Source organism: Lipotes vexillifer, unplaced genomic scaffold, assembly GCF_000442215.2.
Source record: "Lipotes vexillifer unplaced genomic scaffold, Lipotes_vexillifer_v1.1 scaffold466, whole genome shotgun sequence".
NCBI lineage: Eukaryota > Metazoa > Chordata > Mammalia > Artiodactyla > Lipotidae > Lipotes > Lipotes vexillifer.
In genome coordinates, this window is record NW_006796103.1 from 1,025,308 (window position 1) to 1,048,981 (window position 23,674).

The 23,674-nt window shown below is 46.8% G+C and overlaps 1 protein-coding gene across 1 annotated transcript in view; it reads right to left on the reverse strand.

Moving 5' to 3' along the window:
* The window catches only part of WNK2 (WNK lysine deficient protein kinase 2), a 157,241-nt gene that overhangs the window by 74,033 nt on the left and 59,534 nt on the right, over nucleotides 1-23,674 (reverse strand). The window contains exons 8-18 of the mRNA XM_007468161.1: nucleotides 20,768-20,970; nucleotides 17,900-18,055; nucleotides 17,303-17,494; nucleotides 15,061-15,615; nucleotides 12,306-12,599; nucleotides 11,707-11,756; nucleotides 10,740-10,908; nucleotides 10,537-10,653; nucleotides 9,984-10,154; nucleotides 9,668-9,713; nucleotides 9,036-9,155 (exon numbers count right to left, since the gene is read on the reverse strand). Coding sequence (XP_007468223.1) covers nucleotides 9,036-9,155; nucleotides 9,668-9,713; nucleotides 9,984-10,154; nucleotides 10,537-10,653; nucleotides 10,740-10,908; nucleotides 11,707-11,756; nucleotides 12,306-12,599; nucleotides 15,061-15,615; nucleotides 17,303-17,494; nucleotides 17,900-18,055; nucleotides 20,768-20,970 — 2,073 coding nt within the window. The remainder of the gene's footprint in view (nucleotides 1-9,035; nucleotides 9,156-9,667; nucleotides 9,714-9,983; nucleotides 10,155-10,536; nucleotides 10,654-10,739; nucleotides 10,909-11,706; nucleotides 11,757-12,305; nucleotides 12,600-15,060; nucleotides 15,616-17,302; nucleotides 17,495-17,899; nucleotides 18,056-20,767; nucleotides 20,971-23,674) is intronic.

A 23,674-nucleotide genomic window follows, 5' to 3' on the forward strand; every position in this document is an offset into this window, starting at 1 on the left:
AGGCTCTGGATGCACAGGCTCAGCGGCCATGGCTCACGGGCCCAGCCGCACCGCGGCATGTGGGATCTTCCCAGACCGGGGCACGAACCCGTGTCCCCTGCATCAGCAGGCAGACTCTCAACCACTGCGCCACCAGGGAAGCCCCTATCTTTTTCTTAATGTTTGTCAGATTGTAGCAATGTCCCTCTTTTTCATTCCTGATATTGATTGTGCCTTCTCTCTTTCCTGCAGTCAGTATCACCAGGGGCTCACCAATTTTATTTGCCACTTCAAAGAACCAGCTTTAAGCTTTGTTGACACTCTATTGTATATTTATTTTATATTTCATTAATTCAGGCATTTATTTGTTTTATTTCTTCCTTTTAACTGCATTCAATTTTCTCTTCTCTTTCTAACTTTTTACAGTGGATATACTTTGTCGATTTTTAGCCTTGTTGCCTTTCTAGTATGGACATTTGAGGCAGCAAAGTTTCTGCAAAATATAGATTTAACTGCAACCCACATGTTTTGATAAGTAATATTTTCATTTGCATGATTTTCATATCATTATAATTCAGCATATTTTCTCAATTTCCACTATAATTTCTTCTTTGCTTCATGAGATATTATAGATGCAATTCTTAACTGTCATATATGTGGAGACTTTAGGTATCTTCTTGTTTTCAAATTCTAGCTTACTGCCAACTGTAGTTAGAGAACATGCATTGAGCAATTTTGATCCTTTTTAATTTGGGATTTGCTTTGTGTCCTGCATATGGCTAATTTTAAAATATTCTTTGTGGACTTGAAAAAATGTGCATTCTTCAGCTGTTGGGTGTCCTACATATAGAACAAGACTGCTAATTCTATTGCTGAAATCCTTTATATCCTTATTTGTTTTTGTCTTCCCATTCTAAAAGTTAAAACTCCCATGATGATTATAGATTACTCTATTTTTTCATTTAGTTGTGTTAATTTTTGCTTTATCTATTTTGAGGCTGTGTTATTAAAAGACATGCAAATATAGAATTACTTGATCTTCCTGGAAAGCTGAATCTTTCACCATTACTTTTTTGTCTTAAAGCCTATCTGTCTGATATAAAAAGATCTACTCTATGGGACTTCCCTGGTGGTCCAGTGGTTAAGACTCTGCACTTCCACTGCAAGGGGCACAGGTTCGATCTCTGGTTGGGGAACTAAGATCCCACATGCCACAGTGCAGAAAAAAAAAAAAGAGAGAAGAAAAAGAAAAGATCTATTCTAGCTTTCTTTAGGTTAGTATCAGCATGCTCTTTACTCTTCACCTTTTATAGTCGTACGCCTTTGTTATTGGTTTGTTCTCTTTCACATTTTGACAACCTTTGATATTTATTTCATTTACATTTAATTTAATTACTCATTTGTTGGGGTTAAAACTACCATCTTACTAATGACTTTCTATATTTTCATCATGTTCAATGTTTCTTTTTCTCTCCTTCTTTGCCTTTTGTTTTGTAAAAATTCTCCCCCATCCACCCATTCCCCATGAGTGTGAAAGTTATCTATTATTTTACAACTCTTACAAGGGTATTCTATAGACTACAATATACATTCTTGATTTCGACCCTCTTCCCCTACAGTGCAAGAACCCAGGAGCCCTATGAGTACAATTCCCTCCCCTTGATAAATATGCCCTTATTTTCATATATTTTAACCCAACAAATATATTTCAAATCTCATAAGACATTATGTTTTTATACAGTCGACATTCCTTTAGACCTGCCAATGTGTTTATAATTCCATTACTTTTATTCCTTCCTGTATTTCTGACCCTCCATCTGGGGTCACTGTTGTTTTGCCTAAAAATATCCCCCCTGGTATATCTTCGTTTGAAATATGCAGGTGATAAATCCCTTTATTCTTCATTTCATATTATGTAGGACGATACCACCAGGTAGAGATTCAAGGTTTATGCTTATTTTCTTTAGCACTTTGAGGATAGCAGTATTCCTTGGTCTACTGGCAAACACTGTATCTAGTGAGATGGGAGCTGTCCAAATCAGTACTAGCATCCTTTAAATTCTTTGGTCTGCTTTTGGTATTCAGTACTTTAACTATAATATAGTTAAGTGTAGTTTTTCTCTCTCTCAGAGTTTGGAGGGCTTCTTGAATTTGTGTCTTAATGCCTTTCAATTCTCTGCATTACCTCCTAAAACTTGATTTTGTCTCATTCTTCTACTTTCTAGGACTCCAATTTATATATGTTTAACTATCTCATAGTAACCCCTACATTCCTTAGCTCCTCTTTTGTTTTTCATCAGTTTTGATATCATTATTCTACCTTAAGTATTTTCTTTTAAGTTACCTTAGTTTGCTAATTCTCTCTCCAGCAGTGTACAAGCTATCCAGTGAGGTCTTAATCTTAACTACTGTAACTTTCAGCTCCAGAACTTCCATTTGAGTTTGTTTTTGAAGGGTGAATTTTTTGGTTTGGTTTTCTTCGTATACTTTCCAATTCTCTGCCAAAAGTTTCACTCTAGTCATTTATTTATTTTAACACTAAGTAAGCAGTTATCTGTCTGGTAACTCCACTATCTGGAGCCCCTGAGAGTTAGCTTTCTTTGTAACAGTTGTTTGGTTTTTAACCACTATGTTGAAGTATAACTGACACGCAATGAATTGTACATATTTATAGTGTAGAGTTTGTAAGTATTGACACAGGCATATAAGCAAAACTTTCACCACCATCAATATAATGTATATGTCCATCATTCTCCCAACTATTTCTTCATGAACCTTGTAATCTATACCTCCCTTCCTTTCCTACCACAACCTCATTCCCGGACAACCACTCGTCTGTTTTCCATCCCTATAAATTAGTCTGCATTTTCTAGCCTTTTACATAAATGCAATCATGTAGCGTGCATTAATTTTTTGTTTGGCATCTTTCACTGACGTATTCTGAGAATCACCCATACTATATCAGTTGTTCATTCCTTTTTATTGCAGAGTAGTGTTATACGGTATGGATAAATCACAATATGTTTTTCTGTTCATGTTCTGGCTATTATAAATAAAGCTGCTATGAACATGCTGTGTAAGTGTCTGTATGGACATCTGCTTTCATTTCTCTTGGATACATACCAAGGAGCAGAATAACTAGATCCTATGGCACTTGTATGTTTATTTTTAAAAGACATTACCAAATTGTTTTCCAAGGTTCTCCAGCTGTTTTCCATTTTATACAGTGTATAAGAGTTTCAATTCCCCCACATACTCAGCAACACTTGGTCTTTTAAATTTTAGCTATTTTAATAGGTGTGTAGTGGTATCCTCTTGAGATTTTAAGTTGCAGCTTCTTACTGAATAATTACCTTTTCATATACTTATTTGGTACCCACAAATCTTAGGTGAAGTGTCTGTTCGAATATTTTTGTTAGCTTGTTTATTTTCTTCTCACTGCATTTTGAGAGTTCCTCATATTATCTGGACACAAGTCCTTTATTGCATATATGGTTAACAAATATTTTCACCTAGTCTCTGGTTTCTATTTTCATTCCCTTGCTGTTTGAATTTAATTAATTTACCAATTTTTTTCTTTTGCAGATCATGCTTTGGTGCTATATCTAAGACATCTCTATCTAACCCAAGGTCACACAAACATTCTCCTGTGTATCCTACTGTAAGTTTCATTGTTTTCAGTTTTACATTTAGGTTTACATACCATTTTGAGTTGATTTTTGTATAGTCTTAAGTATGGATATTCATTTTTCACATATGAATGATCAATAGTCCTAAGACTGAAAAGATTGTCCTCTCTTCACTGAATGTCCTTTGAATGTTTATAAAAAATTAAGTGTCTCTATGTGTGTGGGTCTATTTCTGGACTCTATTTTATTCCATTGATCTATTTATCTGTATTTATACCAATACCACACAGTCTTGATCACTATGGTTTTATAATAATTCCTGAAATCAGCTAGTGTTAGCATTCCAATCTACTTCTCTTATTTCCAAATTCCAATGGCTTTTACATTTTCACAGGGTTGGCTTTTCAATTGCTAGAAAAAAACTGGGATTCTTGTGGCAGCTGCATAAAATTTATTGATTAACTGAGAAAGAATTAACTCTGTAACAATACTGTGTCTTCTGACCCATGAATAGGGTACTTCTTTAGGTCTTCTTTGGTTTCCACCCACATTGTTTTGTAGTTCTCAGGTCTTACATATACCTTATCAGGTTTAACCCTATAGAGTTCATATAGAGTTTGCTAAGGATGTTTATAGCTGTTGAATTTTGTGAAATTCCTTTTCTGCATTTCTTTTTTCTCTTTGTTTTGTGGTACGCGGGCCTCTCACTGTTGTGGCCTCTCCCGTTGCGGAGCACAGGCTCCGGACGTGCAGGCCCAGCGGCCATGGCTCACGGGCCCAGCCGCTCCGCGGCACGTGGGATCTTCCTGGACCGGGCACGAACCCGTGTCCCCTGCATCGGCAGGCGGACTCTCAACAACTGCACCACCAGGGAAGCCCCTGCATTTATTGAGATAATCTTATGAATTGTCTTTCCTAATTTATCAATATGGTAAATTACATTTCTTTCCTATTTCCTATAGTTTTTTGGACATATGGAATACAGTTGTAGTAACTGTATTAATGTGCTTGTCTGCTAATTCTTACAACTGTGTCAGCTATGGGTTCATTAGAATGAGGAATTTTTCTCATATTGTCCTGCCTGGTAATTTTGATTGGATACCAGACAATGTAAAATTTGCCTTCTTGGGTACAGTATGAATTTGTATTCCTAGAAACATTCTTTGTTGTGGGATGCAGTTAAGCTACTGTGGCTTGATATTTTCAGATCCTGTTCTTAAGTCTAGGGCTAATTATTCCCCACAACTGAGGCAAGGCCCTTTTCAGTACTCTACCTAATGTCCCTTGAATTATAAGTCCTTCCAGCTAACTGGTAGGAACAGACATTCTGGTCCATATGAGCTTTAGTACCATTCCCTCTAATCCTTTGGGGTACTTCATTTCCTGGCATTGGCTAGTTTCCTCACATACATTACTCTACAAAATAATCAAGGGGGATCCTCTGTCATTCCACAGACTTTTCTCTTTGTGCTGCTCTCTCCTCTCCAGAACTCTATCCAGCAAACTCTTGCCCTTGGGCTTTCTCAGACTCTCAGGTCAGTCTCCTCACCACAGGTAGTCTGCTGAGCTCTACCTGGGTCCCTCCCTCCATGCTCTGGGATGTGAAAACTTTCTCAGTGCAGTCAGCTGAAATGATCTTAGAATTTTTTCAGGGATCAATGTCCTTCACTGCCTTATGTTCAAAGTCTTAAAAAACATTCTTTCATATATTTTGCATGATTTTTTAGTTGTTTTGAGGGAAAATAAATCCAGTGCCTATTATACATCTTGGCCTAAAGTAGAAGTCTGAGGGTTTCTTTTATTGTCTGTTGTTGCTGCTGCTTTCCTTTCATGTTATCTTGCCTCATTATCAACATATATATTATATATATATATATATATATATATATATATATATATAATTGTTTTTCACTTTTTAAATTATCATACAGTAAAATGGAGTTTTTCTTTAGGTGTAGAGTTCTGAGAACGTTAGCACCATATATCCATAGAATTATTACCATAATCAATACAAAACAATTCAATCCCCCCAAAACAATGTCATTGGTTTATCCCTTTATACTCACATTCTCCCCCTACCTCTGACTCCTTGCAAACACTGATCTGTTCTCTATCTATAGTTTTTTTGAGAATGTCATTATAAATGGGATTATACAGTATGTAGCCTTTTGAGACTGGCTTCTTTCACTCAGTAAGCCTTTGGGGTTCACTCATACTGTTGCATGTGTCAATAGTTGTTTCTTTTTCAAAGCACCATAGTTTGTTTTTCCATTCACCCACTGCAGGATATTTGGGTTGTTTCCAGTTTGGGCAATTAGGCAACTGAATTGCTATAACCACTTATATATGTGTTTACTGAACATGATTTTTTATTTCTCCTGGATAAATACTGAGGATTGAAATTGTTGTCATATACTAAGTATATCTCTTATTTTTAAAATGCTCAACTATTTTCCAGAATAGCTATACCATTTTGCATTCCCACTAACATGAGAGATCCAGTTGCTCCATATCCACACCAAAACTTAGTAGTGTTAGCTTAGCCATTCTCACAAGTGTGTGATGATCCTTCACTATGGCTTTTATTTGCATTTCCCTGGTAGTCAATGACATTAATTTTTTTTAATGTGCCTAACTGCTATCCTTATGTTCTCTTTAAGGAAGTGTCTGTTCAAGTCCATTGTCCATTTTTTAGTTGAGTTCTTTGTTTCCTTACTGATGAGTTTTGAGAATTCTTTATATATTTCAGGAACAAATACTGTGCTGAATATGTAATTTGCAATTATTTTCTCCCAGTCTGCAGATTGTCTTTTCATTCTCTTAACAGTGGTCTTCACAGAGCAAAAGAGTTTTATTTTGATGATGTCTGATTTATCCATTTTCTTCTTTTATGGGTTATGCTTTTGGTGTTAGATCTAAGGACTCCCTGGCTCAGGTCACAAAAGTTTTTCTCCAATGTTTTTTTCTAAAAGTTATAGTTTTACATTTTATATTTGGATATACAATGAATTTTGAGTTAATTATTATATAAGATGTCAGGCATAGGTCAAGGTTCAATTATTGCATATGTATAAGCAACTAGTCCAACACCATTTATTGAAAAGACTATCCTTTCTACATAGAATTGCTTTTGCATCTTTGTCAAAAAATCAAATGGCCGTATTTCTATGGATATATTTCTGGGCTTTCTATTCTTTTCCACTTATCTATGTGCCAATCCCTTTGCCAATACTGAGCTTTCTGGATTACTGTAACATTAAAATAAGCCTTAATACTGAGTAGTGTGATGCCTCCAACTTCATTCTCCTTTTTCAAAACTGCTTTAGCTATTTAAATTACCTTTGTACTTCCATATCAATTTTAGAGTCAGACTGCCTATATCTGCAAAAATTATCCTGTTTGAAATTTTATTGGTATTGCATTAAATCTATATATCAGTTTGGGAAGAACTGACATTTTACTATGTTGAGTCTTCCAATCCATAAACATAGAATGTTTCTCCATTTATTTAGGTCATCTCTAATCCATTTCATCAATATTTTGTAGTTTTCACCATACAGATTCTGTATATGTTTTGTTACATTTATAGCTATTATCTTTTTTTTTGAGCCACTGTAAATAGTATTCTTTCAAAATTTTAGTTTTTAATTGTTCACTGTCAGCATAGAAATATAGTTATGGTTGTTGTTGATTATATATCCTGTGATCTTGCTAAACTCTCTTACTTGTTCTAAGAGTTGTCTGTTGTTAAGAATGCTTGTGATTTTTTCCACATAAAATCATATTAGCTGCAGAGACAGTTTTATTTCTTCCTTTTCAATCCACATGCCTTTTATTTCTGTTTCTTGCCCATCTGGAATCTAAGATTTCTAGTGTGATGTTGAATAGGAATAGAGAGAGTGGACATCTATGCCTTGATCCCAATCTCAGGGAAAACACATTTAGCTTTTCACCACTAAATATGATGCTAGCTGTCAGTTTTCTGTAGATGCCCTTTATCAGTTTGAGGATGTTCCCTTTTCTCACTAGTTTGCTGAGCATTTTTATCATAAATGGATGTTGTATTTTGTCAAATACTTTTTCTGTATCAACTGATATGATCATGTATCTTTCCCTTTGTAGAGAAAGGAAATTCCCATTGACATTATATGGTGAATTAACTGATTTTTGAATATTGCCTTCCCAGGATATACTCCACTTTGTTATGGCATATTACTTTTTTTATAAATTTCTAGATTTGACTTTTTGATATTTTATTGAGTGTTTTTTTCCCCCTCTATATCCTTGAAAGATTAGCATCTGTCCCTCTTTTTTTGTACTGCCTTTGTGTGGTTTTGATATAAGGGTGACGCTGGCTTCATAAAATTATTTGAGAAGTGTTCTGTCCTCTTCCATTTTCTGGATGAGACTGTATAGAATTGGTGTTATTTCCTTTATTAAATGTTTGATAGAATTCACCAGTGAAACTATCTGGGCCTAGAAAATTCCTTTGGGAGACTTTTTGATGCAAATTCAATCTTGTTAATAGGAGTATTCAGGTTATCTATTCCACCTTGGATGAGTTTTAGTAGTTTGTGGCTTTCAGAATTAGTCTGTTTCATCTAAGTTGTCAAATTTATGTGTGCAGGTTTGTTCATAGTATTCCATGACTAGTATCCTTTTACTCAGGATCTGTAGTGGTCTCCTTTTTTTGCTCCTGATATTGGTATTTTGTGTCTTTTTCTTTGTCAGTCTTACAAGAAGTTAATCATTTTATTAATTCTTTTCAAAGAATCAGTTTTTGGTTTCATTGTTTTTATTATTGTTTTTGTCTCAAATTTCATTGATTTCTGCTCTTTATTTCCTTCCTTCTGCTTGCTTTGGATTTTGTTCTAGTTTTCCTAATTTCTCAAAATGAAAGCTTGGGATACTGATTTGAGATCTCTTTCTTCATCTAACCAGTTAGTGCTATAAATTTCCCTTTAATTACTGTTTTAGCTGCATCCCACATATTTTAATATGTTGTATTTTCATTCTTGTCCATATCAAAATGTTTTCTGATTTTCCTTGAGACTTTTTCCCACAACAATACTGGTAAGAAAGGGCAAGTGCAGAGCCCTTTCAGCACACACCTGTGCAGCCCATGTGCCTCACCTGCACTGTGAAGGTAACTGGCAGGCCCAAGCCTAAGTGCCACCTTGACTTGGCTCATTTGGTGGAAAACTAGGACAGGGATACAGACAAGGACACAGCCCCACAGACTGCTCTGCATTTTGGGGCAACAGTGCAGGGTGAGGCCCTTGCACTTTGCTGGGCACACAGCACATGCTGGCAAAACATGAGCACAGGTAAAGCCAGGCTGAGGACAATGAGGTGATGTGGAGCAATACACGGTAGGCACACCGAATTATCAACGAGGAAGGTTTGAGGGGTTCTGGCTGCTCATACCTTGGCTGGTGTCTGGCTGCAGGGAGCTCAGAGGAAGTGGGGGTGAAGATTCGGGGGCCTCTGCTGCTGGATGCTCAGCCACTGGACAGATGATAAACCACCTCTTCCCAGTGTGAAGGACTAAGAGGCAGGGCAAAAACAGCTGGTGAGAGTGAGCAGGTTTCTCCCAAGGCTGGCGTGACCCCTCTCCACCAGCACCAGACCTGCCGTATAGGGATTGGGGGAACTCCTCTCACACCAGTGGGGAGGATGTGCAACCCACTCAGGGGGTCCTCACTGGCAGAGGCTCTCACAAGTCCCCCCAGCACAGGCTTATGTCCCAGGACACCTGTGGTGCATCACTGAAGGGGTAATGCTGGCTGGGGGACCAGCAGACAGCAGTGAGTCCACACAATGCTCCATCCCAACACAGGCCAGATATGGCTCCTCAGACAGGGCAGCTGTCCCCAGATGGGGGCACGCTCACCACACACTCCAGCACCCGCCCCATGTGGTGGCCAAAACCCCATACAATATGCTCATTGTGGGGCTCTTATCAAATGCCTGCTGGAAGGCAGAGAAGGGACAATGACAGATATGCCTCCTCCAAATGCATGTCTGATTGGCAGGTGTAGCCTTGAAAGGAGACATACCATTTTGCTGATACACCAGGGCATTCGCTTGGGGTTGGCGACTCTCCTGAAGGAGGTAAAGGATCAGAACTCAGCAGACTGCGTGGAACAAGAACTTCCTTCAGAGCACAGCACTGCCTCAAACCATCTGAGGGGCCTCAGGAGCTCGGACATTTCTAACTGAACTGAAGGCGCCCACCCTCCCAGCCACCTCACCCAACACTGCATGGCCTACAGGCTCCTCCAGCAGGTGACATCATAGTGTTGTACTCACAGAGCCTGGAGCTGGGGGATAAGCAGGCCCAGACCCTCCTGGGACCTCTTACCCGGGACTTACCTCCCCAGAACCCAGGCCACAAGTGCTGAGGTGCGGCGGGCTCACCCCAGGGTCAGAGCCACGGTCCACATCCGTGTCCTCACTGAGCATGTCCTCTGCCTTGTCCATGACGTCCTTCATCTGCTCAATGAATGTCTCCCGCTCAGCCTGCAGGATGAAGTCGTGCTCTACCTGCAACAGCACATGCAACCCTGCTGGTGGGGATATGCCCCAGGCCACTGGCCACACTGGGTCTTCACTGATTGATTTGCTTGACTTCTACTCTGGACTAAGCCCAAGAGGGGAGACAGCCAGGGAGCCCAGTTCCCAACATCAGGGCTGCATGGTTCAGCAAGAGAAGCCACAGCTTGAGAAGCAGGCCCTCCAGGTGATGGGCCAGTGCTGCCCACAAGAGGCAGCCACCTACAGAGGCGGGAGGACAGGTAAGGCTGGCAACCAATATTCTCCTCAGTGGGGTTGGCAGGCATGCGCCCAAAGGACACGGGGAGACAGCCTCACAGTCCCAGGGGAAGGGCCACTGACTCATCTGACCAGGCAGGACACCTAGCCTCACCATGTAGGTAGCAATCTCGTCAGGTGCATCCCCATCCAGGTCGAACTTGAACGTCACCATCTTGTGGTTGTGTGTCTCCAGCTGGCACTCCACCATCTTGTCACCCGTGTTGCACACCTACAGTACACTCAGGCAGTGAGACCAGGGAGGAGACCGTGCCTAGCCAGCCCTGTCTTGCCGGCCCATTCTGCCTGGCTACTCACATTCAGGATGGTCAGCCGGGGCCGGCTGGCTCTCTCCTGGCGGGAGCGTGCACGCGTGGACCTGCGGTGATGTTTCCGAGCGGCCTTGCCTTCCAGCTTCCCCCCACCAAATGCACCTTCACAGCTGTCACTCATCTCTCTTCCAGAAGTGACGTCAGAACCTCCATAGCTAGACAAAAACCAAGAATGTTACAGTACCCAAGGGAAGGGCCTGCAAGCCTGCCTCACATCGGAAACTTGGCTTTTTGGGAAACAGCCAGAAGCTTTACTGTCTGGGTGTGCTCACCTGGAAAACCTAGAGAGTCTAAAGCTGGCCATGCCCAGGAGAGAGACCCCTGAGCCCGCTGCCCCTTCTCCCCCTGTAACATCTGTCCTAAGCAGTGTTGGAGTCGTAGAGAACACATGGCCTTTCTGACCCAGGACCTAGGTCCTCTCTGCTCCTGGCCTGTTAATCAGGCTTATTCGGCTTACAGTAAATGTCAGGATTAAGACACAATCCTCCCCCGTGCCTCGGTTCCCCCATCTGTTCAACAGCAAGGGGAACACGCCAACCAGATGGAGCTGTTGTAGGATTTGAGGAGAGTTTGCGGAACACCACGTTTGGTGCTGGCATTACCAGAAGGGTGGGACACATGGTCACTTCCTGTAACCAGTTCCCTCCCCAAATGCAACATTCTCCATGCCTGAGGTGCTGGGAGACCCAGGATGTGGGCTGGACTCTGCCCTGCCCTCCAGGCCTCCCCACGGTCCCCAGACCTGCTGACTCTCTGTCCGCAGCCTCTCCCTTCTAGAAGGTCCTCAGCATTACAGACCAGCACGAGGACCCAGAACACAACTGGGAGTATCTGACTACCAACAAGCCCTGACAAAGACCCCAGAGGAGCTACCTGAAGCTCCACCACGTCAGACTTGGAAATGAGCGACATTGTTAGAAGCCCTGACACGTGAGGGCAAAGTGTGCCATTACCTCTCACAGCTCTGAGGGAGGCTTGGCTGCTTGTCCTGCGAGGCCTGCTCCTGAAATAAAACCATGGGAAGGAGGACAGGTCATATCCATTCCCCCGCGACACAGCCGCATCAGTCTCCTGTCTCCTCACCTCCACAGCCCAGCCCGCCACCCGCTTCCTTCTGACTGCAGCAAGCAAACCACACAGGGTGGCAGGAGTGAGGGTTTTTATGTTAACGCTTGGAGCCAAGCAGATTTCTAAAAGCTGGGGCCACCCCCTTTCCAAACACGCTAACCCACTTTGATCATCCCCATGAGGGAGCACATGGCCCAGGAAGAATTGTCACAGGCCTTCCCATCGCCTCCAAAGAAAAGCACTCTGAATCCATGTGTAAAAATCACGGTCTCCAGCTGGATGTGTGATTAAAGAGTGACATCCAGGGACAGCAGAGGAAGATAAGAACAGCACCCATGGTGTCCCTGAGCACATGCTTCCACCTTCCCAAGAGCATCCCCAACTTCTAGGGCTGAGACCCAAGGTCACGGCACAGGAGAGCTGCCGTGGTGCTGGGATCAGGGTGACGGAATGGGGGCTGAGCCCCAAGGGGAGGGCCACACACCTCCGGGGGCAGCTCCACTGTCAGCTGAACGGCTGGGCAGGGACCAGTGATCCCAGGCCCGCTGGGCAGTGGCAGGTTAGCAGGTGGCAGGAGCGCAGTGGTCTGGACAGGCAAGCTCTGAGCAGCCGCCATCACTGTGGGAGCCAGGGAGCCGGGGAGCTGAGGCAGGAGCTCAGGGGCAGTAGGCGGCAGCACTTCTGGCAGAGGTGGGGAGAGAACGGCAGCAGGCGCGGGCACTGTGGGGACCTGGGTGGTGACGTCCACGGCATATGGAGGCGGGTGACCAAGCAGGATCTGGGGGCACAGAGGACAGGGATGCAATTGGGGGGCGGGCCATTGCATTTCCTGAGGGTCCTGGACCAAAGCAGGCACTTCCACCATCCAGGCAGGTGAGCAGGAAATGCAGACATCCCTCTCCATCCACCCACACCCCACAGACAAATCCAGGAATGTTTGTATGCAGATTTAATGAAACAAACAAGAACAGACACTCTCATGTCCCCATCTGTATAAAATCAAACCTAAAACTGCACTTCATCTCTGAACTTCTAGCTGAGTCAGGCAGAGAAGCTGTAAGTATGGCATACACTTAGTACCTATCTGGGCTCCCTGCCACCACCCTACAGGGCCAGGCCACCACGCTACTCCATCCAAGCCTCCTGTCAGGTCAAAACCTGCATTCCGGGGCTTCCCTGGTGGCACAGTGGTTGAGAGTCCGCCTGCCGATGCAGGGGACACGGGTTCGTGCCCCAGTCCAGGAAGATGCCCCATGCTGCGGAGCGGCTGGGCCCGTGAGCCGTGGCCGCTGGGCCTGCGCGTCCGGGGCCTGTGCTCCGCAACGGGAGAGGCCACAACAGTGAGAGGCCCGCGTACCGCAAAAAACAAACAACAACAAAAAAAAACACCCTGCATTCCAATCCCAGCCATGGCAAGAGGGACTGTGGACCTAGGCCTTCCATGGGGTGACTCAGGAGCTGGACCAGATTCCCTACTGTTCCCTCTTGAAAAGCTGTCGTGGGGGAAGGCTAAGACAGGCAGAAGCCCCGGCCTGAAAGGGCTCCAGTTCGGGGTTGAGCTTGGGAATGGGAATGACCCGCCACTGGGCCTGCTGGTATGAGACCAATAAGACACGTGGTATGTGGGGTAAGATGCGAAAGCCACAGCCTAGCCAAGGAGCCCTCTCTCCTGGAAAGACACCCCAGCTGGTGCATTCAGGGAAGTCTCTTCCCTCAGCACAGGGAAGCCTCTGGGCGGCCAGACAAGCTCATCAATAAACTCCAGACCCTCTGCCAGCCAGACCACAGAGAGGCCACCAGGCCTGGCCTGTGACCTCTAAGCACCCAGCACCTTCTCCAGCCACTGGCTGAGCCAACAACCCAGTGCCAAAGTGTGCCAGGCCAGCATGTGGCATAAGGCACGGGCCCAGCAATGACACCACAGACCCCCAGGCCTCCACTCGGCCCTTGGCTTTCCCCAAATGGCCCTGACCCGAGTCAGTGTTACTCCAAGTAACAGACCAGGGAGGTGCCTGCTCAGTCAAGGCACTGGACTGATGCACCTCCTCACACTGGTTTTCAAACAAACACCAGCCTATTGGTCAATGAAAATCGTCCCTTCCTTCTCCGCGTACAAATCCCTTCTAGCAATCAGGGAGAAACATCCAGGAGAATCTGTGCATACTTACAACATAGTGCCTTACTCTAGAATGGATTCAGTACAAAATGAGCTAGGGGGACACCTGGCCCCTTAGCACACTTTCAGGATGAATCTTCATGACAAAATCAAAAGGGCAGGAGCCTGAGCTCAAACGGCAAAGGACACGCCCAACGGGCACAAAGCTGTTGAGGCTTAGAGCCAGGGTGGGGCCAGGTGGGAGGGTGGCCAGGTTGGAGGGCACCCAGGTAAGAGGCCCTGAGGTGGGAGGGCTCCCAAGTAAGAGGCCCCCTAGGTGGGGGGATGCCCAGGTGAGAGCCTCCCCAAGGTGAGAGCCCCCCACAAGGTGAGAGCCCCACGCCAGCTCCTCTCCTCATGTAAGGGTGGATAACTGCCCTGGAACTCCAAAACACGCATGGGCTGCACAGGTGTGTGGAGCCACAGGGAGGTCCACCCAGCCAGCAGGATACATGTCCCTGTATCCCTTCACTGTCAGCCCAACAAGCTGCCCATGGTCCCCACCTGATTCTGAGACATCATCCTTGTCTGCCATGACTGCCTTGGAACCAGTAACCCATGTACACCCAGCACTGCCCAGTCCACAACCAACAGACCCCGTCAGAACCCCATGTGCCTCATTTCCCAGTTGCTGAGATGGGGGTTACCCGCCTACTTTACTTTGACAGGCAACAAGACAGGCAGTGTGAGCCTCTCCAGCGTCCACGGAGCTGCTGACACAGCTGCACCGAGACTGCCAACCCTATCCAGGTGAAGGCAGGTGCCACAATGCCCAGTGGCCAAGGGCCAGGAGCCCCCCCACCACAAGCAGCTGCTACTGATACTTGGGAAGGAACCAAGAGTGGAGCTTCTAGCCACCCCAATCCCCAAGGCTCCTAACACGTGCTGGGAGGCGACAGGAGGCAGCAGACACCCCCCATGCTGGATGAGACGCTGCCGCCATGGGACAGAGCTGCCTGCTTGTCCATTCCCACTCTGCTACTGGGGTCAAGGTGCTGAGAAGGAGCAGAGGTCCATGAACTCCTCGTGTGCTAAGGGGTCTCCCAGTGCCTAGAGGGTGGGCCCTGGCCAGCAGGTGGGTTACCTGACTCCCAGCACTGGCGGCCGGAGCAGCCTGCTCGGCAAGGCGGGCAACACTTGGCTTGTGGGGTTGTGGCAGCATGGGGGGTGCCGGGTGGGGAGGGGCAGCCCGCACATTCTGCGCTGCATGGAGGGGAGAAGGTGGGACGTCGCTGGGCACCATCTGCGGAAAGGCCGCCGGGTACACAGGCTGGGCAGGGAGCTGGGCCACAGTGGGGTGAATGGACAGGGCAGGCACACCCTGTGGAGCCACAGCCAGCAAAGGGATGCCAGTAGCAGTGGCCGCCACGTTTGGCACAATGGTCTGGCATGGCACGGCCAGTGGTGCCCCTGCAGGGTGGGGCAGCTTGACTGTCTGCAGAGGCAGGGCCGGTGACGTGGGCAGGGGAGCAGTGGTGGCACTGAGTGGGAGGCTTGGCAAGATGACAGCCGGAGAGAAATACTGAGAGGGGGGAGGCACGGCGGGCCCACTGGTGGCTGGCAGGTCAGGAAGGGCTGCAGGGAGGCTGTCGACTGTGGCCAGTGGAGCGATGGGGGGGACAACAGGAAGTGGAGGCATCTGAAAGAGAACAAGCATGTCAGCCCTACCAAGACTTGGCTGTGCCTGCAGCACATCTGCACTGGGTGAGAGGGTCCACATCACCCACAGCTTCTGCCCCTAACACACTTTTGTGTAGCTTCTATGGAAGGGAACAAAAACAAACCCAATTTAAATGGAACCAAGTGTATGATACCATCAAACAGAAGGAAAGGCAGGAGGCCTCAGAAGGGTGTGGGGTACAGACATGACCTTCAAGACAGCCCCACCTTCAGTACCACCTCAAAGGGGCTCAGGCTGGGCCACTCTGAGGCTACTGCTAGGTGACTGCAAGGACATCAGGGGTTACAACAGTGACCATCAGATTCACAGCTTTGGCATGTTCTCATTCAGAAAGACCAGGACTGCCAGAGCTACCGGACTGGCCCCAAACATCTGAAATTACTTTGCCTGATTCCCTCCAATCTGTATAAATTCACACTGAGACCAAATTCTTCAACAGGTTATCTCAAGGAAAGCATATCTTCCAGCCCCTCCTTGCTGGCCAAATGCCCCTGTGCCATGCATCCTGGGAGAGAGCAGCATCTCACAACAGCAGAGCTCTGGAACCTTCAGTGTCTGCTCTTCCATCCTGGAGACATCTCGTGGATCTAGCACTTCAAACATTTCAGCAGACAGTTCTCTCTAAAATAAAGCTTTTCTGGTTGCGGGCACATGAGCATTGCATAATATGTGCCTTTGTGTAATCATAAGACAGCGAAAATATGCAAATTGACCTCTGTGTATTTGAAAAGCAACTAAATGCCCCGACCACCGGGAGCAAGGTGGTGGGTTAACTAGATGCTGAAAGTGACTCCAATGCAGGAGTAATGAGGACAAGGCTGGTGACAGGCAACTGCTGACATGAAAGAACATTCTGGGGCTTCCCTGGTGGCGCGGTGGTTGAGAGTCCGCCTGCCGATGCAGGGGGACACGGGTTCGTGCCCCGGTCTGGGAAGATCCCACATGCCGCAGAGTGGCTGGGCCCGTGAGCCATGTCTGCTGATCCTGCGCGTCCGGAGCCTGTGCCCCGCAATGGGGGAGGCCACAACAGTGAGAGGCCCGCGGATCACAAAAAAAGAAAGAACATTCTGGGTGGTGCCTATAAACCGCAGGAACACTCACAGCTTCACTTCCCATCCTAGCTCTGCCAACACACTGTAATGGGATCCATGAAATGAAAGCCGTCCCGTGATCAAGGTTCACTGGTAACATGTGTGACCACTGACAGCATTAGCCTGAGTGACAGCACCCAAGCATCAACCACGTGCTATCAAGTGATACTGGTCACGTGATGCTCCCCCGAAGACGGGCATCAGAAGTCACTTTTACAGTCAAGTCTTCTTTGTAGTTGGCAAGCTGCTCAGCTGTCCCCTGGACTCCCAAGAATCCATGGTCAGCACAGCCTCGAGTAGCTCCGTGGAGGACGGTGACTATAGCTACGTGCTCACAGCCCTATCCTGGCTTCTCTGGTCTGACTCTGGACTAAACCATTCCCCATCCTAGATGCATCTGGGGCAGAAGTCAAAGGCAGGAGAGCACGGCAGCCCAGCCACCCTGTCATCAGGGAGTGTCTCTCTCTTGAGGGACCTGTGTGCCCTGAGGACAAGGAACAGCCAACCAGGCTGGGTGAGAAGGTGAGGCTGTAGGGCAGGGGACAGAGAGGTACCTGTGGAGGGACTTGAGCAAGTGGCTGCAGGGGCGCCGGAGGCATCTGGAGGGGCTTCAGTTGAGCAGGGGCCACCACCTGGGAGGTTGGAGCCAGGTATGGAGGCAGGTTGGGGGCCACCGGCTGGAGAGGGCCCATAGGCTGTGGGGCCAGGACCTGTGGCAGGGGTACCGGCTGGGTCAGGTGAGGAGGCTAGAAAGAGAGAGGGGCTTCTCTTAGACCAGTGTCCTCCTGAAATACACCTATGTACTTAGACACAACAAAAAAATCAACTCACACACATGCACACATACACATACCCACACACATGTTCAAACACCCAGGCTGGAGCCCGGGACACACAGATCTGGGAGGACCATTATGTGCAACGGGGGCCTTCTGAGTGCTGTGGAACCCTGAACTCCACAGACACGAGAGACCCACCCCCACTCCCATCGACACCCTGGACCCTGGGGAACTGCAGAGAAGGCATATAGGGGGCCTGGACCTGCCAGGAGGCTCACAGACACTGGGCTCAGGCCAGCCAATACAGACGGGCAGGGCCTGGGGAGACCGAGGCACCCATGGTACCCATAAAGAGGGGCAGCCAGCACTCACCTGGTGGGCAGGGGGTGTGGGCTGGCCTGGGCCTGTCGGCACAGGGGCACTGGGCGGTGGCAGCCCAGGGGCGAAGCTCATGGCCGGCTCTGGAAAAGGCTGCTGTGGGAGCAGAGGGCGGGTGGGGGGCGGGATGGAGGCCACCGACAGGCCAGGCTGCAAAAAGCACCCAGAGCCACACTCAGGAGCTGTCCTAAGGAGCCCTGCCAAGTACACACTCACCATCTTCAGGGACCTATCTCTCACTCCCCGTGCCTGCCATCCTGCCAGGGACCCTTTCCTAGGAACATGATGCAGCAGAAGCAAGGTGTGGGGGGTCCCTAAACCAAGAACAGCCACACCTCCCAACCAGGGAATGTCCTAGAACTTCAGCTCCACAGAATATCATGCTGTGAGAAAAGATCATTAAAAGAGATTTGTGGAAACTTGGAAAACGCTTGTTATGACATTAAATGAGGGAAAGATAAAAAGGCATACCTGTCTTGTTTATAGGACTATATAAAATGTATACATGTGGATATAATCACAAACAGAATATGGAAACGTGGGAATAAAACGTGGGACAGAGCTGGAGAGAGGGGTGCCCTGAAGAGCTGCGAGTCTCCCATGACTCACCCATCAGGAAAGAAACAAGGCCACAGACGTGAGCCCTCACCGCCAAGCACAGCATAGACATGGACTAGGAAAGAGTCAGAAATCTAAGTATTGGATGTTTGATGCTATTAAGAACAGCTGCTAACTTGTTCATTTTTAGGTGCAATAATGGTACTGGGTTTTGTTTTCAGAGTCTTGATCCTGAAGAGATATAGACTGAAATATCCTGGGGCAAAACATCTTTCTGTCTAGGATTTACTTCAAAATACTGGGGATGCAAGAAGCAGGTGAGAGCTATGGAAAAAAACACAGAGATGACTTCTGAAGCTGAGAGCACATCGACATCAGAAAGTTCTCTCACTTGTTTTCTAGATGAAACACGTGATTTCCAAAACCATTATCACTCATTTCATCTTCTGCAGTAAACGCTTTATGAAAAGCAGCATGGGGTAGAATGGAACCTCTCCTTTGCATTCACTTGAAGCCACAGGGCGGAATGAGTCACCTGTGCACATGTTCCTAGAGCCGCAATCCCTAGCCCAGCGGGAGTCAGGAGCTCAGGCAGCCTGAAGGCCTCAGAGGAGCGGCTTATACTCCTGACTCCACCATCTGTGCCACTTCTTCCCTGGGTCCCAGGGGCAAATCACCATGGCAACCCTCCCCAGGAGCCCTCAGTGCACCCTGGGGACCCCTTCTGTCCAAGGTGTTTTTGTTTGCATAAATAGGCAAAAGATGGGAGAGAACACTCCAGCCAATTTTGGGTGCATCCTGGCCAGACCCTCGACCTACCTGTGCACGGGCATCCTGGCCTGTGAGCCAAAACTAGGACAGGGGCAGTGCTGCAGGGACCTGGGTGGAGAGCACACTGTGTGGCCAGGGAAAGTATGACCCTGCCCTAGAGGCAATGAGGGCCAGTGGAAGGTTCTGGCTCAGCCCTAGCATAGGTGATGTAAAACCAAGAACCACTGCTCTGAGAAGCAGGTGGCCTTCTCATAAATGAACTCTTCCTGCTCTAAAATCATATTTCACTTAATTTTGTGAAACGAGTCAAACTGCAAATGAATACTGGGTTCCAGTCAGCAGAGGCAAATGTTTCAACTGCTTTTCCAAAGGGACTTTCTGAGCCTGAGCAGTCAGGAGGGGAGGGAAGAGAGACAGAGGTGGCCAGAAAGGCTGGGGCCCGGCCCTCAGCAGCCCCAAAAGGCAGCCACAGTGTGAGAGTGCATGATTGAAAGCACACGTGAGCATGGAGTGAGAGCACATGTGACAGCATGTTGGGAGCCACTGTAACGCGAGGTAGGAGACGCTATATTTTATCCTTTTAAAAATTATTTTAGTTTTTCTGCATCTTTATAATCTTCCAGAAACAATTCTGGTGGGTCTGTGACGTGCTTTTGAGTTCATCCTTGTTTCCATGTCCTCCTCTATATCTTACATTTTTTTTTTTTTAAGAAGATGTTGGGGGTAGGAGTTTATTAATTAATTAATTAATTTTTGTTGTGGCTCTTCGGGCAGGGGCACTGGCCCTGACCACTTCTGGGCCTGAGGGGCATCTAAATCTCTCTCTGGACCCCTCTCCACAGCCTGGCTCAAGGGCAACTTCTCTGGGACTGACCATTTGGGACTGGGAAGCAAGCAATTGTTTTGCTTTCTTTAACATTAAAAAAAATCAAAATAAAAAAACAAATGCTAAATGTGACTCCCTCATCTAGCAATTTCCATCTCATTTAACAAATTATTCCACAGGCATAAATAAGCATGAGGCCCTTTCAATCCTACTTCTCAAACATCACTGAAAATGCTTCCCGTGATTTGGTCGTTTCCATACCTCTAACTTTTAATGGCTGCATGATATGTGGTGGAGAAATGCCAGGAGATACTTAACACTCCCTCAGTGAAGCTAGACACTAAGATAAAATCAAAGGTTTCATTACTATAAATGATGCTTTTCTGTCACCTTTGCAACAGTCAGAAGTAACTTTTCAGGCCCAGCGTCAGTCACAGGGCAGGACCTTGCCAGGTTTATCACAGCTTTGCAAGCACTGGGTGTCACTGGGCTCTGTTTCCAGTATTTTCTCATCTGGCAGGTCTTTCAGGGTACACCATAGGCTGCTCCAGCCTGCAGCCCTGCAGTTACTGGCAAGGATGGACCTCCCACGGGCCTGCTTTTGCATGGCTGGGAACTGACAACAGGCCAGCACCGACTAGATGGACCATCACAGACTCTAGTCCATGTGGACAGGAACTCTGGCCAGAAGGGGTGGGCTGACTCACCACGGCAGGCTGCTGGTAGGCCCCCAGTGAGGGCAGGCTATGTGGCAGGACAGGCCCGTCACTCACGCTCACAGGGGGGCTGCACACACACTGGGCGGGGGGCTGCACTCCATCCGCCAGCGAGCCCAGCACAACGCTCTGCTGGCTGCTCTGCGAGTCCGAATACACCGTGGAGCCCTGGCCACTGTCAAACGTGCTGTCCGCTGGGGAAGGAGGACAAAAGCACAGCTTAAAGCAGGCACCCCCAAACATCACCCCCACAGCACTCCAGCAAGTCTCAGGGAACGCAAACATGGGATAGCTTGTCCTTGTGTTTTCTTCTGTAAAACAAAGACTTGGTTACATTTCTAGATCACATACATAATGTGTGTCATTTTTAAAAATCAACTAAAGAACGGTACAGGGGGCTGTAATTGTACCACCCAGCAATGGCCCTGGCAGCCTGCCCACACACTGCCTGACATCTGTTGGTGCTCACCATGGGCCACCATGGATCCCAGGTGGGTACCTGGCACCATCCTCTGTAGGCAGGACAACTTCCACCGGCTTACAGATAGGGACCTCATCTGGCACCTGACCTGGCCTTGAAAGTGAGCACTTTCAGCTCTTCAAAGGCACCAGATGGAATGTCCAAGTGAGGAAAAGCTACAGTCATGCGGAGGAAGGAATTACCACCTGAGTTTTAGAGTGGGGGAGGGAGGTCTCAGGACCCTGACCACCTCCACTCACCACAGCAAAGAGCCTGAAGTAGGAAGACCTGGGTCCAAATCTAGCCCCTCACTTCACAGGCCCAGGTGTAACGTGGTTGGAAAATGGGGCGGACAAGGTGCCTGCCCCACAGAGAGGCCATAAAAGGGGGACCCGGAGACTCCACGGCCCAAGGCAGCCCCCCAAGAGGCCAGCCTCACCCAAGATCAGCCCAGATTGGCCATCAAACCCAGCCTGGGTGGAAGGAGCTGCCTGCACATGGGGGCACAGACAAGACTGCCATGGCCCACAGGCTGGTCTCACCAAGCCTGGGAAGACACCTGGGAAGACAGGGTGCCTGCATGGTCATGCCAGGCAAGAGTGAAAAGCAAATACCTGTTTGAAGTGGCACTTTTGTTTTACTGCCTCCAGATTCCAAAAGCTACATAAACATTAGGATTTGTCACCTATGAACACCAAGCTATTTCTATGGGGCACCTTTTAGTGTTGGCAACGTGTCCATTTGTAATTTAAACAAATAAAGTAAAAGAGGACTCTTGTTGGCTTTGCAACAAAATAATTGTTCCCAAGAGCTGATCAGAACTTATTTTGACCCAGGAAGACTTAACAATGGTGAGGTTTGATTGTGCAAAACCAATTTAACAAGTGGCTCTGAGTTTTGATGAGGTGGCTGGTAGTCATTGCTACTTAGAGACAGAGACAGAGAGGTGAGTGCATGAGAGAGAGTGTACAGACCAATTTCAAGTAGAGTGACTCTAACCATATATGTGACATTTTATATTTTTAAAGTGAATGTGTTTATTTGTATAATAAAAATTATTTTTAAAAATCACTTTTAACCTATTGAAAAATTGTGTTCTCACAGTCACAGATGCTGGCCCAGGCTTGAGCCTGATCTGGTTAGCTGGTGGACAGCTAACAGAAAACATAGGGGGGAGTCAAAACATATGATATTTGCAGCACCTTCCAATATATGAAAGTGTGTGTGTGCCCATCTTGTTATCTAAGACCAGGTCCCCTCCAGGGATGTGTGTGTTGCTTGCGTCTACATTAGTTCATCTTTATGAAGCACAGTGTGGTCTAGCCGGCCCAGGCACTGCGGCCAGAGGGATGGCTGAGCACGGGCTTTCTGTTCTGACCCACTGTAAGGTGCAGAAGAGCATGTGCAGGGTGCTGTGGGTTACAGATTAGAGGGAGACACAGGGGTGCCCACGTGTGTGCATGCATGCCCACGTGCCTGTGCACATGCACTTGTGTGGGTATATTCTATGTGCACACATGTATGTATGTATGCATATGCATGTTGAGCATGTGTGTGGTAGACTGCAGGTATAGGTTACGTCTGGAAGTTATTATCTCTGGAAGTTAAAGTTAAAAGACGTAAAACATCAGTGACCTCCAGGGAGGAAAATTAACTGGCTTTTGCTGTATACCCTCTTGGATTTTCTGAATTTTATAAAATGTGACTAAATATAGTCTACGTTAGAGAAATTACGATAAAGAGGTAAAACTGTTTTTGAGAAGTATGGCCACTACGTGAAGCACACTCATTCTTAGTCAGTCAGGAAGGGGATCTGTTTGCAGACAGAACGCCCACCCTAAACTCATCTGTTGATTCACATCTACGCAACGGGTCGAGCCTGTGTCACAACATCTTACCACAGCAGAGCATTTTCTAGGTCACAGACTGTATCTCTTCAAAGTTCAACAAAAGGAGATTTCTTAATTCCTGTCCTAGAAATTTTTCAACTAAAAATTATGTTTTCAAAGTGTGTAGTGGTATGTCAGGCGTGGAAAGCCTTTTCCTACAAAAACTTTATGCTCTTGAACTAATTTTTCGGTTCATCAGAAAATGGAGTGATGATGTAGCGATTCTATTCTCCAAAGCAAACTTGAGCAGGTAGGAGAGAAGTAAACAGTAGGCAACCTATCTCAAAGTGATGGCCAGCCAGCCAATGGTTTGAATTCAAACAGCCTACTTTGAAGAATGTTTAGCTATTTTACTGATAAAGAAAGGATGTAACTATTAAATAGATTAAACAGACTATTTTGGTCTTTCCACACAAACAACCTGAAATAGTGGCTTGGGCAGGTGGCTCAGCTCTCCATGCTTATTCACAGAACAGACAGAAAAGGCTACATCCCCCATCCTCAGCTCACGGCTAAATTTTTAGGACACTGAGGACTTCCACTTAGACA